General features: G+C 34.5%; 1 protein-coding gene across 2 annotated transcripts in view; it reads right to left on the minus strand.

Moving 5' to 3' along the window:
• Positions 1–16303, minus strand: part of LOC107078452 (PC3-like endoprotease variant B) — a 353320-nt gene that overhangs the window by 3416 nt on the left and 333601 nt on the right. For both annotated transcript variants that reach the window (XM_015355975.2, XM_069178602.1), the window contains exons 17-19: positions 12726–12849; positions 10934–11094; positions 1728–1904 (exon numbers count right to left, since the gene is read on the minus strand). In XM_015355975.2, the coding sequence (XP_015211461.2) occupies positions 1728–1904; positions 10934–11094; positions 12726–12849 (462 nt within the window). The remainder of the gene's footprint in view (positions 1–1727; positions 1905–10933; positions 11095–12725; positions 12850–16303) is intronic.

A 16303-nucleotide genomic window follows, 5' to 3' on the forward strand; every position in this document is an offset into this window, starting at 1 on the left:
CAGTAAACACTGTTTATTTTTTAGTTATGCAACCGCCAAAGTTCTTGATCTGTTTTCACCACAGGGAAGTGTATCACTCTTGAACAATGGTATTCTTGGCTTAATTAACGTATAGATTGTTTTTGTGTTCTGTTTCTCATTGAAAGTGTTTCTTGTAAGATGTACTGATCTGTTAAAGATGCCATATTTATTATGTTTGCAATTGTAATGGTCAAAAGTAGATTAAGATGCTTAAAAACTGAAGTAAAAGATTAAAACAGAAAACAGTTCCCGGCACAAATGTCCAAACTGAACCACAACAGGCTGAAATATTGTCTCACATCTGGACATATCTGTGTGTATTTTTATTTGTACATCAGTCTCATACACCCACCCATTTTCTAACCTCTTTATCCAATACTGGGTCACAGGGGTGCTGGTTGGAGCTATTCCCAGCAAGCAACAGATGCATGGCAGGATAAATGCTTGACAAGGCATCTGTCCATCTTGGGGAAGATACAGATAGAAACACGCACTATGAACAGCTTAACTGCAAAGAAACTTAGCCAAATGTAACTTCCATATACAGAGACAACCTGTATAAGGAACAGATATCCACCTAAGACTTTCTCTGGAACAACGGATATTCAGCATACCAGGTACGACCGCAGGCAAGAGAACTTTTAGAGTTTTTCCACAGTCTTGGCTTGCAACTGGACAAGAATCCAGACTCACACATTCTAGTAAAGCCAATACTGTATCTAGCAAGACACCAGTAAGGTACTGTATTCTTTCCTTTCTCTGCTCAATAGGACAATCCTGGCACACAACCAACAAAAAACATGTGTCCTGAAATCCTCTCTGTCCTTGTGGGCTTTTCAAACGTCATCTGAGCTACACCTGGCCAGCGTAAAAGTCAGATGAGTATATGTATTAATATTCATGTAGCAATCTCTTCTTCTGAGCACGTTTGAGAAGTATTAATCAAGTATAGTAACTGAATGTTACTTCTCTTTAGAGTGTGTGAATGTGTACTGTATATGAGACTGTGGACTACTAACCTAGTTATAGTCATCAGATCTTAACTTTCTTAATATTCTCTTGTAATTCTTGAATAACTGATCAACAATTTGCATATTATGGCAGATTTATTAACTTGCTCACCTTAGTTTTGGTTATTTTGCAATAACCAGTATGCATAAAACTGTATGATGTCATTGGACTTCATTTGTTTGTGCCACCATTTGTTTTGCTTGACCGATTCCCAGTGGCCATGCAACTAACCTCGCAGTTTACTGTTATTTCTTATTGCTTAGAAAAATCAAACCAGCACCCGTATAGCATTAATAATGATATAAAAAAATGGTATTACTACAGCAGTGTATCAAAGTGGACTGGAAAGGACTTTGTGAAACGTATTCTTGGTTAAAGCTAGAACTTTGAACCCTACTTTTTAACTACATTCTTATTTTCAACTAGTAACATGTAGATGAACCCAATGGTGTCTTATCATTTGTAACTACATAATATACCTGAAGTATAATGTAAAATACTATAAACTCCTTTGGTTCACAGCAATGTTAATTAAAAGTATCATTTGCTTGCAGGTTTTTGTTTGCCTGTTTTAACTTTCACAATGAATGCCATGCCTTTTGCCTATATGGACTGTTAAAAGAGTGCTGTTCACCACAAATATTCTACTAAAGGGAAGTCTGAACTACAACTCCAATGTTCTGTCAGCATCTTACCTGGGGAGTCTTCTTCCTTGTCAGGGCCTTGTACTGAGTCCAGTGAGTCTCAATATTGTCCCTTAATGTGTTCCACAGGCGCTGAAGATGTGGTCTCAATCTTGAGCCATTGGTGTCATCCATATCTTGAGGCTTAAATGTCCGAATTAATTTTGGATAACCTTTGGGATTTGTTTTCTAAGAGTAAAATGAAAAAATAAAACATTTAGTATTAAAGTCTTTTTTCATTTTTTTTAAACTGTAATGCTAAGATATATGAAGAAATACAGGAACTAGAGATGATATCCATAGACTATTAATACAAATCTTCCCACAATCGCTCAAGACAGCTACAGTATTTCCCACTGACTGAAAAATTGCTAAAGTAGAGCTCATTCATAAAAGGGTAACAGATGTGAACCAACTAATCATGCAAGAAGAGGTTTTACTTCTATTATAATTTATATGTAAATTTACAAAAACAAAAATTATACCTAAGGTAAAGGATAATCTGTATGGAAAAAGGATAATTTAAAACTTGGTTTTAGCAAAGGTACAGTAGGTGTTGTTAAAATAAATAAGAGTTGGAGATCTTTAAACAAATTTCAATAGCAAAGGACTCACAGAGCATATGATATGGTGTATTTAGATTTCCAGAAGGGTTTAATAAAGTTCATCATAAAATAATCTCAAATTACAGTTGGGAGACATTCAGGGAAACATGATTGGAATGAGAACTGCTTAATAAATAGGAAACAGGGTACTGATAAGGGGCAAATGCTCACATTGTGATGATGTAATAAGAGGAAAATTACAGGACTCTTAATCATATCAATAATCTAGATTCTGTTAACTGGTCAAATTTGCAGATGAAGATGAATTTGCAGAAGGTGGATTTACAAAGGAAATTAAATAATAGATGGAATTCATTATTCATTATTATGTAAATAAAAAATAAGAACTCTGGAAATCAGACAGTATTTGGAAGTGAAAAGGGCAAAATGTTAAAATATATATTTTATATTTATATATATTTATATATCAATACATAATGTGTTAAACTTATACATTGCACTCATTAGTAACTACTGCATTACTCATTTATTGTATCACGGATTGGTGGCCATCTCTTTAAAAGATACATTCCTGGACTTAAAGGGAAACTACAATACTATTTTAATATTTTGGTGTTAAAAAGAATCCGCACTGACGAGTGCATTTCAAACCACAATAAAAGTCAAATGTACACAGCAAAACCTCCAATTTACATCACAAAACAGATGAAATTTCCAGGCATGTGCAGTGCCATGTTCTGCAATTCAGAACAAAACCACAAAACCTTCTGTGACGTGCATGGCCCTATGACATTGTAAACAAGCAGGACTGTGAATACATTTCTTTTAATCCAATAGAAATATTGCTTTTGATTTCAAAACTGTTTTGCCCACAAATACTACTTACTTGTGAACTCTGCATGCAGGTCACTTTGGAACATTTCTGTGGTGAAATGTCTGCTGCATGACTTGTACTTATTCACTCGTACATCACATTAGTCATGATGGAGACTAGTGAGCAGGAAGGGCCGCATCATGTTGCAGTTCTTGGGAACTCGAATGCGAGTTCGCAACAAAATGGTGACTTACAGTACTTTTACAAAGTTCACAATTCATTTTTTTTTGCTTAATTCTAAATTTGTAATTTCTTTCTATAACGTTAATGAATTTATTTTGTTACTGAAATTTAGTAAGAAAGGTCTGAGAAACTAGGACTGCGGCTCCCCTTTAAAGGAATGCCTTACACCGAGAGGCTAAAATTCCAAATTATTTTAGTCTTGAACATGAAGACTATAAAGGAACCTGATTCAAGTATTCAACATTTTAAAAGGCATTGATAAAGCCAACCCCATGGACTTCTTCAGAATCAGAATGAGTTTCAAACTGTCAAACACAAACCAATGTAGACAACTGCAAACTATGTGGAAGTGGTTTTAAAACTGAGAACAAGACAGTTTTATTTTCACACAAAGGCCTGTGGGGGTCTGCAACAAGCTACCCAGCCATATGTTGAAGCCAGTACTCTAGCTCAGTGGTTCTTAACCTGGAGTGCACACATCCTCTGGGGATGCAAGACACCAGATTTTTTTAGAAGGTAAATCATCACAAACACAAATTCAGCACAGGCACATAACTACTTTGTTTAATCAAACCAAGGTATTTTAAGCTAAACTTTAAAAGTTTCTATCTCTTTCATTCAATAGTAATGGTATTTCTTAGGTTTAAAGAACTGACCTACTCAACGATTTCTGATACAGGGTAAGAGAAAATATTTTGAGAACCAGAAGGGTGTACAGTAGGCTGCAGTAAAGTTTAAGAGCCACTACTAGAGCCTGTTTCAAGAAATGATGGATTGAGATACTTGGATCAAATATGACGGGTCGTGAAGCTTCTCTGTACTGTATATATAATATATTACAAAGAAATTAGAAGCAAGAAATCATGTTTAAATATATAGTGCTGTTTTTTAATGGGAAATTAGCATTTATCCGGGAGATTAAAATATGCTTAGTTTTGTATTTAATAATCTAATTTTAAAATCTTAACGTGTCCTTGATTTCTTCACAAATATTTAGTTAAAATGCTAAAATAAGAAATAATAAATATCAAGACTTTTAAAGGAATAAGTAGAAGTTATTTACACACTGGAAAGTGAAAACAAAAACATCAGCTTTACTTCTTGTTTTTGTCTTTCAGAATGGAATTTATCGCACAATTTACTTGTTCTTTTGTTGACAAAAAACACTGATGCAGCTTCCTACCCAATGTCTTTTACTAGCTCATTTAATAATTTAATCAGTTTAAATTGCTATAATTCTTTAACACAAAAAATCAGTTTCAGAATAAAAAAAAATATCAGTACTTTGACAGTTCTACGTCTACTTTGACTGTTCTAAATTATCCTTTTGATGTGCATAAAGACATTAAAGGTGGTTCAGAAATCTCTGAGTAAGACAGAAAAAGGAAATTCCAGAGACAGTTTTTCTTGCTGGTATAGAATATATAGAATAGGATATAGAATTCCATGTTTGGTGTACTGCAACAGCCCAGTCAGTGCACTGCTTTTTAGTTTTTTTTATGTGTGTGGTGGGCAGACCCTAAAGGAAGGTGAAGTTTCCTTAAAAATGCAAGAATTGTGCACAGAATTGTGAATCTTTGTCACTAAAGAAAACTGAACTCAAGGACACTTCAGATCATGTCAAAAAGATCCAACGTTGTCATAAATTGTGGTCAGTTTAAATCTTGACTTTCAGCTCAGACACTGTCTGCAGCCATCAAAGATGACAAAAGAACGTAACAATCCAAAAGTGTCATTATACAGTTTGGGAAAAATACAATTGACTACAAGAAGCAAACAACGTTATTTCTTTTTTTAACAGTTAAATACTGTAGAACTACCTTTGGATCCACTGGTATTTCTGCCTTTGCTCCGTCAAATGAAATACACTCCCTGTAATTTTGACAGCCAAAATAAATATCCAGACAAAATGCCCTTAGCATGACCCATTCTTAATTTATTTACCAAGGAAAAACTTTAGCTTATTTTATTTATCATGGGTAAATAGAGTCTTAAAACTACTATTGATAGAAACAATTTAAAACGTTGATTCGTGAGCTTGAATTTCATTCAGAGTTTTTCAAATTATTTTGAAAGAACATTATTACACTGCCAATGCCTAATAATTAAAAATTACACCCTTTAGAGCAGAAACATCTAGGTTTAGTCCCAAAACTCTTACACCTTTGTTTTATAAAACTGTGGAAAAATATGTTTTGTTCATATTTATGTTGATCCATTGCTGTGAATGAGAGGTCACCTACCGATACAACAAAACTAATTAATTATGGTAACAAGGCACTAGCAGCCAACCTGTACCCTGTGTTTTTCTCAGTGACTTTGCATGACTCATTAGCTCCACTGATGCCTCTGCTTTGGGTTGCCCGCTCTGCCTTGTGTAATCCCATAATTCTGTCTGGTCACCGACATCATTAAGAACTTGAACTGCCACTGATCCAAGCCTCTCTGAGGTTTCCTGCTTCCTCATCAGCACAGGGTTCCAGTCTTAGACAAAACCCCAGTACAGAGTTCACAGCACCTGCTTCTCACCTGCTGCTGTGTGAATTTTTGCAAATTTACTACAATTCTCTTTAATCCAGCACATTAAACAGAGGATTACCATTTCAGGGTGGATAATTGTCACCACAGAAAAGAACATGTTCCACGCTCTTAAATTAAGAAACAGCCTTCACTGTTGTTCCACATTACGTCAGAAATGTCGGCCGTACGTGGAAAACAAGCAATAAAGCTACATAAAACATTGCTCATATATTTCCAGGTCATTATTTAAAGGTTATGATGTATCAAACACAAATACAAACACATATTTATTATACTCCTATCATACTATATAATACTACTCCAAAGTAATGTTTACAGCATACTATACATATCTACTTCAAATACACAATTTTCCAAACTACAGAATGTACTGAAAAACATATTACTTTTACTGTTTCTTTATACACTGTACATAATTATGGAAATAGTGAAGAACGTGGTCAAACAGTATAATGAAAATATGGCTTTACAGTTTGTTAGCTTTTGTGTAAACATGAAATGTTACCTAATATATTATATTGACGTGCTACAATGCCATTGGTTGTCAGGCCACAACCACATCAAGGCCTATAAATGACATAATTACAGGTAATAACTGCCAAACGTGAAATAAAACTCACCTTAGCTCCTCAGTTACATGTGCTGAGTAAAGCAAACTAAACAAATAGGATGAAGCAAGAGTTTCTGCCCTGCTGCAATCATTTTGTGATAATATCTATCTTACTGCTCTTGAAGAAACAGTGGTTGCCATTGTGTTAACTGCATGTTTATAGCGTTACAATAGTATCCACTGTGCATACTAAGACAGGTCTTGAGGCATTGTGGTGTTTTCTGAAGGGTTTTAATGACTTTTTATCACATCAATATAATATGTAGGAAAAATTTCGTTTTCAGACCAGAATATTCAGTTATAATATGCAATTTGCATTATGTATTCATTTCTTCCTTTGTTTTCCAAAACTGAATGTGTAGGTGTTGTTTTCAGTATAGCGCAAATCCATTCTCTCAGTATGTATTTCTTCATTATGTATGACTTAAAGGACTTCATTTGTAGTCTAAACCCTTGCAATTTTGCATAACAATGCATAACAATCAAATAATGCTCAAGGAAAAAAGGAAAAGGTAAGTCTGGCATAGGTTAAAAGGCATGTTTGGTCATGAGTTAACCATTGATTCCTTCTTTTCTTCAATTTATTTCTTCTGGATGCCATTCCAATCCATTAGTGATGCCTCTGGGACAAACATTAAAGATCAGACATCCCAAATGATGTACACACAGTGTGTGTGTTTCATTGGTAATACAACTCACAATGAATAATGAAGATGAGCAAGGAAGAGTAATAAACTATAGCTGTTTTCTCTGTTTATGTTAAGAAACCATGATTTTCAACTCATTTGTTAAAGTAATCTAAGGAACGCTGGATGGAAAATGGTACTTAGGCTTTTGGTAACTTTCTGTTCAGTGACTCTTAAAGTTCATAACTCTTTGCTAACAATTCACCTAATCTTTGACATTAACATGGCTATTGTGAAAGAGGGACATATACTAACATTTTTCTATGATACAATTTATCTTAGAACTGTTATAGGCTTTTTAACTCCTATATGTTTGGCTCAAATAGCTTAAGTACAACACTTGCCTATTTTTTATTGAAAAAAATATTTTTTTCAATATTTGTCATGTATCCTAAGATCACAAGAAAGCATATGATCTATAAAAGTACCATAAAATGTCATTATTGATTATCAGATACATATATATAACCAATAACATGTAAAATGCCATTCATCAATGCATTAACTAATGCTGTATAATATGCAATCAATAGTATCATTCAGTTTGGTGGTCTATGTCATCTGTTATTCAACTGGATTGTTCTATTAAGAGCTTTCAATGATTGTACTATATTTCAAAGCTACTTAGCTTTGCAAATCAAAATCAATAATCAATACATGTATAATGATGTTCATGTCCTAATAAACAGCTTGGATTTTAATTAATTGACTTGGCTACATGGGTATGTAGTAAGAGAGTTTAACTATTGATGTCTCAAATTAGCTTTGCAGGCATTAAATGGACCATGACCAGGTCCATATGCTTATTATTTACTGTAACTTTTGTTTAATGTCTTTTTTTATTTTCAAATAATAAAATGTAAACAGAAATAAAAAAATGTTGAGTGTCAGTAGATTGTTTGTAGCAGTGGGAACATTCATATTACATTTTCCAGTAAATTTGACAGTAAATGTACTGTAGACTAAAATTGAAAAAAAAAACTCAAAGACCTTTCACATACAGTACATGTGTATCTGTTTCCCACATTGATCAGTGTACTTGTTAAACACTAAATGGTCATACAATCCACAAATATTCTTCAAGATCTAACAAATGTAAGGTACATGATTCAGACCAAGGCATTAGATCAAAGATCTAAGATCTCCAATTATAACTGGAATCTGAGATAAGAACTTAATAATCTGGCCATTGGTCTACCACTTGTGTCCTCTGGGTGATATTTCACTGTTCATTCTGAAGACATCTGCTGGGTTGAATATGTCAATGCCTTTGCGAATTTGACTACTAATATTCTTCTCTGTTCAAGACTAAAAAGGTCAATTTCCTTCAAGCTATTAGTTTAGGGTATTTCTTTAAGCTCCCAAATACATCCGGTTGCTCTTCCCCAGTCTGATTCCAAAGCACCAATAGCTTTTCTATAACATGGTGACCAAAATTGTGCACATTATTCTAAACAGGCTTTACTATTTACAATCGTAACAAAACCCTGTGACTGAATTCCACACTAGACTGTTTTGCCTTCCCACATTGTCAGAAAGATGTAAGATGTCAACTTCAACACCAATATTGTTTTCACAAGTAGCCTCTTCCAGCTCAGTGTTTTCCATTTTATATTTTTAGTTTATGTTTTTACCACCTGTATGCAAACCCTGCACTTAATTAAACATTTGCCAGGTGTTTGTCTAGTCTCTAAGTTTATATCATTCTTTTGAATTTCAGCTGTTGCTTCAACAGTGTTAATTAATCCTCCTATTTTAACATCTACCCCTTATCAATACTCTTTATTTCTCATTATCCAGTACCATGTAAACACATTTTCCTGAATTCTTTACCTGTAATTTGTAATCTTTTATCTGGCAACTTTAGCAGAAGTCTTCTGAAAATTGGAATACATCATACTATATTCTCTTCGTGAATACATTACATTAAAATATTTTGTCATACTTTGTTAACCAACTCTTAACAAGAGTTTTTAGACAAGACCTTCATTTTCTAAATCCATGTTGACTATTTTCTGGGATTTTATAACCAGATAGGGTATGCCCTTATTTAGTTTGTGTAATTGATTCTGTTACTTTATATGTAATAGACGTCAGACTTATTGGTCTATAATTACTTGGTTCAATTTTGTCACCATTCTTATAAAGGGCACTGCATTAGCAATGCTCCAATCCCTGCATACTACCAATGTTTTGAGCGACTGTTGGATGAATTGCATCAATGGCTTGTGAATAACATCTCATTTCCAATTGGCAAGATACCAATAGGCCCTAGTGACTTATTTATCTTCTAGTACCTGAATAACATCTGCTTTATTTATGCTAATAGTGTATAATAAAGAACTTCCTTCTACTAAGAGCAAAAGAGTTTTCAAACCCACTTAACATGAACTGAATACTCAATATTCTCTAGCGGCACCACCTCTTCATTGGAATAAGTTGATACAAGCAAGGAATGAAACTGAACAATAGCTTCTTTTGAAGTATGAGATGTAGCTGTGCAGACAGGTTCTGGCTAATGGTGGTTACTTACAGAAAATTCCTAAGTCCCCATCCCTTTTATATTTCAGTATGCACGGAATGTAAAAGTCCAGAGAAATAATTATGTACATGTTAAATGTTCGAGATTCCTTTTTATTTCACACATTAATCATACTATATATATATATGAAGTGGGTAGTGGGTAGTTGCGTCAGCATGCGTAGGCTGCGAAGGAACAAGTAATAGGTTTATTCCATGTTGAAAAAAAGAAGAAAGAAAACACAACGTTTCGGCCGTGAAGCCTTCTTCAGGTGTGTCAGGTGTGTCAATCACTTTTGCTTCTTCATACCTGAAGAAGGCTCCATGGCCGAAATGTTGTGTTTTCTTTCTTCTTTTTTTCAGCATGGAATAAACCTACTGTATTACTTGTTCCTATATATATATATGAATATGTGTTCTCACCTAAACAACGTGCTACAAAAAGTCTTTGGGAACTTCAGTATTTTGTACTAGATTTGGTTGACTAAAATACCTATCATATACTGTACGTTCACAGGAGGCTGTTATACTGAAGGTAGGAAAGGGAAATGATTTTGGGTTACATTTAATGCTCAAAATTTGACATCTATTCTGCAACTTGTTCTAGTAGAGATACGTCTTGATTTAGAAGTAATATATAAGCTGTTTGATATCTCAACATGGGATGATGAACAAATTACCATCCATCCATTATTTAACCTCTTTATCTTTACAGGGTTATTGGCTGAGCCAGAGCCTATCCCCGCCAAGATGCACCTTGGAAATTACGCCAGTCCATCACAGGACACACACAGATGCACACACTCACACCAGGGCCAATTTTCCCAGAAGCCAATCAGCCTACCAGTATGTCTTTGTAGCATGGGAGGAAACCAGGGCACCTGGAAGAACCCAAGGTATTCACTTCAAAATTAGGTGACTAGCTCCAGATTACCATCACTATTCGTGTGAAGAAATGCCTCCAGTTCTCCAACACGTATTCACTTCCTGTTAAGTTCCACTTGTGTCTCCTAGTCCATGTATGACCATTGTGCTATTTGTATGTCTATTAGATCCACTAGTACTATGATTGGGTGTAATTGTCTGTTTTGCATATTCTTATCATTTTAAATGTACAAAACAGCATCTACATTTTTAAATGTCCAGATTCGACAATGCAAATGTAATATGCTGCTATTGCATGGAAAAAGGAACAGTTTAATGATGTTTTAAAACACTTGATATCATTGGGGTCTTACCTTTCTCATGAGCAGTACTGGTATATCATTAGCATTAACCCTATTCAGGTTCTCATTTTCAAACTGTTCTTCAATTATATCTTGTTGAGAATAATCACTTTTGCTGTCCATGTTGAATTGATATGTGTCTCCCATGGAAACCAGCTTTTGGTGGTCATTATCTAAGGAAAAATAGAATAGATGAAGACTGAAGTTTACCAATTCTCACTGTACAAAACATATTACTGTACAAAGGTCTTGTCAGTACCCATAGATCTATATTTAACATTTTTTTTTCATTTGGATTTCTAGACAATTCATAACATGCACATTAAAAAACCCCAAATATTTCAGCACTGCACAAAATGAAAGTTCCAGATTTGAACAACAATTTTAAAATGTACTTGTGTTCCATTATTTAATCAATAAACACCCCAGCTGTGGTGTCCTGTGCTTGATTTTGTGTGGGAGGAGCATTTTTTTTATTAAAAACTGAAAAACACATGGCAAATAGTAATATAGTATATTAATGCAATGATACTACAGTATGTAAAGAATGGAAATTCCTTACATTTTTGAATAAGTAGTACACCTTAATTGTAAAATCAAACTTTGAATCAACAAGTTGTTAAAAGAAAAGTTGATCTTAACAAATTGGTAATATTTCTTCAATGAAGAATTCTGCTCACTTTTAATGATAGTTCTTGTATTTTCTATCATGACTATTTTGATTTAATCATCTCTTCATTTATATTAACCACTTTACACAGGTAAATAAATACATGGCTTATTAAATACTAAGGATAGTTACTTAAAGTAAAAATAAAGGACTAGTATAAACAAATTCATTGTGACATAATCTGTGAATTTTAATTTTCACTGCAATCAAGATAAAGAAATGATTTCATGGGTTTGCTGTACAGTATGTCTGGTTTACCTTGTGAGTAATACTTGAGCTTTTCTGTTATTTTTTAATCTTTAAAATCTTGAAACAATTTGCTACAACATTAATTTATCAATGCAAAAATATAATGCAAAAATATAAAAATATATGCAAAAATATATTTCCTAACCTTTAAACATGAAAACATACGTATTTTCTAATTCCCCCTTTTTTTTAATTTACGAAGGGTGTATGCAGGAAAAAAAAAACACAGTAAGCTGGACTCAGACCTGAAAGATTATTGCTCGATTGCCAAGAAGCCTCAGCTTCCTCCTGAGCTGACCAGTCTCTGGAAGGATAGTTCAGACTCCCTGCTGAGTCAGGCTATGGCTTTCTGGTGGTGCCCAATGGTGTTTTTACACCTAGGGCTATTTCACTTGGGTCTCTAGCCGAGACTATGTGAACCTTTGCACAGCCACCTGATGGAAGCAATGCTTGAATCGCATTGCTCTGAACTGTTTATTCTAAATCAGAAAAAACACCGAGATCCATTGTGGAAATCAAGAAACAACATTAAAGGTACCATGGGGGAATAATTTCTGAGACTTGAAAACAAGGAAAGATAAGAACATGTATAGACAAAACCTGAAACAGAAAGTTTCCTTCTAATCTACTGGATATAAAAGACACCTAGATTTCTGAATAATACACATAACAATACGCATTTAATAAATACAGTCAAGATGGCAAACTAGAAGCACAGGGGACTAAAGTATTTTTGATGTTATATGTGTAATAAAAATATTTATTTTTTACCTTTATCTTTAACTGTTCAACAGGCATATAATAAAAGATGTACAGTATAAATAATACTAAAAAGAAACATAGTAAATACTTAAATGTACAAATTTAGAAATTCTGGTAACATACCTCTGAGCTCCTTTTTAGGATCAAAGGTTCCATAAAATATCGTTTTAATGCTCAGAACAGCTCCAGCTGCCAGTTCAAACTCACTCCGAAAACACCTGATAACTGTATCTTTGTTGTCAGTCACCTGAAGGACACAAATTATAGCATGACCATCATTTGAACAAAGACCTAAGCACATATACACATTTAATATCCATATAATGTCTTATAATTACAGTGCTTATCACAAAACAAAGTTGATCATGCTTTGAATATAGGCCTACATTTTTAAGTGGCAAGCATATTATAGAAGTGCTAAAGAGCATGACAAAAAAGCTAAATTGTCAGTTGTGAAGAAAAACAGTACAGCTCTTTGGAGACCAAATAGCGTACACACAAAATTGGAATAAAACATATTACATTATTCAGCAGCATTTGTCAGAATTCACCACATATCTAATGTTCAATGGTGAACATCATTGAGTTTATTTCCAAGTTAAGATTTTGGTGACGTCAAGTGGTTTTCAGGTATATGACATTGCAAATGTGAGGATTTATTTTGAATTTGAGTGATGCCATTCTGTTTAAAATATAGGAAGCTCTTTTGGCAGTTGACAACTTTTTTGAAAACTACATTGGATATTGGTTGACAATATAAATTGTCAATTGTCACCAACATAAGGGTGCTTGTTAGAATCTGACAGGCATGGGCAATGAAAGTGTATGGCTGTGTATGTGGTCATGATCTGGATATCTCCATCAAGAGAAATTATAGTCTACTGTGGTCTATTGTAGGCTAATAGTTGAACCACACTTTGTGACACAATCCTACAGGGACTAGAATGGCAGATGATTGAGTGTGAGATACAGTATTTGTGTGTGCAGCTGTATAATCGTGGGTTCTTCCATTCCAGGTATTTCCAATGAATTTCCACTGCAGGCTTTATAGCCAAAATGAATGTCAGGCATTTATAGACTCTTGTATACACACTTGTACATTTTACACGCAATGTATTTCGTGTTGCAAAAAACATAACAGAAAACACAAGAAAAATGTTTCCATGACAATATTTTGATGGTCAAAAATGTTGTATATTAAAGCTAGCAGGTAATGCAAACAATCTGAGGCAAATATACCCTTCTTTAGGTCTGTTTCTAATACATAATTATATTCCATGTGTTAGCTGAAAATTCAATTTTGAAGTCAGATATTGCATTTTTGTGACCTGCATCCAGGATATAGTTATGTATCTCTGTTAAACACCTTTAGAATCATAGAAGATCAATTTATGGACACAAGGCATATAACACAGTAAGCAAAGGGATCTGAAAAAAAGAACTTGTAGTTCCCATGCCAAGAATTTCGAGAAAAATCAAGAAACTTCCAGAGATCAAAAACAGAAGAACAGATCAAAAAAGCTATGCACCTTAAGGACCAGCTCTGTAGGAGCAGCATGGCGTCTCTTCACTACCACATCAATCATTAAACATAAAGGCCTTGTGTGAACATTAAACATTAAGGACTTGCATGGCTTCAATGTTTCCTGTTCTACAGAGTAAATTCCCCTTGAAATAACCATCTTGCTCACAAACACAGCCTACAAGGTTTGAAGGAGAAAAAAAATAAAACATGTGTTCTAAAGCTGCTCTTCTGGTATAAGGATACTACAGCCAGTAGATACAACATTGATTCAACAAGGAAACAAGCTTTGAAAGGTGTACAGCATGTTCTGAGGGGCTATCTGATCTTTTCTTGTTTAATTGCGACCTCCATTTCCTCAAAGAAACTGCTCATGGAAAACTGAGGCAAAACCTGTTCAGCCAACACAGTCCAGAACATTCAGACTTGATGACTTGGCAGGGTACTGAAGTGTGAGATAGAGGTACTGCACTTCGAAACAGTCTGGAGCAGAGCTGTGTGTCAGATAATTGCCACTTTGAAAGTTCCCACCTGCAGGCAGATAGCAATACCTAAAAAAGGACAGGCCTGGTCAGATCCAATTTGTAGCACAAAGAAAGAAATCAGAGGGAAGGTATGTCAATGGCCTTATCTTGTCACTGATGACACCCAAGCAAGCCTTTTTTGTTGATTTTGTCTCGAAAAACTGGCCATTCTTTCAACCAAGTCAGAAGAGTCATGATCTGACATTGGCATGCAAAAGCATAGCTATTTTTCTAATCCAATGAAGAAAAGGTGGGAACTAGGAGAATTGCTATCATGTGTGCAAAAGTCATGGTGAAGCATGATCACTCATCTCCCGGTTATCTCCACACATCAGAAAGCACAAATCTACAGCCAATACCGGAACTAGACGACAGTGTGCTAAACCATACATGGCAAAAATGCACTGTGCATAATTTACCCCTTGTATACTTCACTTCTATGACATTAGTGGGCCGGGTGTCACTCTCAGGTGATGCTGCTCTCTTTGAATTTAAAGTTGAGAGGCAGGGCTAACTTACAGTATCAGTCTTCTTTCTACTAAACCACAAGACTGAGTTATAGTAGTAAACAGGAATAGTGTTTATTAAACACTGGGTTCTGCCAATCACAACTAAAGTACTTATGCTCTCAGTGAATCCTCACAGTTTTTAGTATAGCAAGCAATAGTAACTGTGCAAAGTAGCTTATATTGGATTAAATTTAAATAAAAGCCAACAGTCCCACCTCCCTGTTGTTCATGCATTGTGCATGTGTTTAATGCTTACTTTACTTCTCGGTAACATTTGTTACTTTTAGTTACTGAAAAACATCAGAAAGCACATAATTTCTAGTAGCCCCAAACACAATGACCAATCATCTTATAGCTTAGGTATTAAGCCCTTCACTTACGGCCCTCCATACCGTGTTATTAACCACCAAGTAATCATAAGTTTAAACTATAAAAGAAATCCATACTGAAAGGCATTAAAAACAAAACACATTGGTATTTGACCCAATAGTACAATTATTTATTGTGTTTCAAATGCATTTCAGTACATATCTGCCAACCATGTAAAACAAATAGGAAAAATGTTAAATAAAATGTATTGCTTTTCAATTCAAATCTTATATTCCGGTCTGATAAAATATAAGCTAAAATCCATTTGAAAAAAGTTCTCTCAACATTACCAGCCCCCTTCTGACTGCTGTCTGTCCTATGCTAATAGCTACAGTCCAGTACAATAAAACTGTTACAAATAAACTAGGCTTGATTTCTCAAACAATGTTGAGGTTGTCTGATGCTGTTTTGTTCTCAAGCATGAAAACAAAAGATTTTACTTTAAGTGTAAATATATATACCCTTTACAAATTTTACAGAACTCCTGATTGTGACAAGCAAATACATTTATTTTTACTCCTTTTCATGTGTCTTAATTAATCTCTTTCTCCTGTCAGCATCAACAACTGCGGAGAGTTAAGTCACTCCTCTTGCTGAAAAGACCATTTTTAATTACCCACAAAGGGTACAGCATATCTTAGGAGACCTTCCTTTTATCTTACCCATCTCTTATATCTCAAACCGCCTACTGTTCTGAAGTGATGCCTGTGACAGAAATTGTTGTATCCCTTAGGACAACCACAAATACCTCTGTAAGCACGGTCACAGCCGACTATT

The sequence above is a fragment of the Lepisosteus oculatus genome, chromosome 2 (assembly GCF_040954835.1).
Source record: "Lepisosteus oculatus isolate fLepOcu1 chromosome 2, fLepOcu1.hap2, whole genome shotgun sequence".
Classification (NCBI taxonomy): Eukaryota; Metazoa; Chordata; class Actinopteri; order Semionotiformes; family Lepisosteidae; genus Lepisosteus; species Lepisosteus oculatus.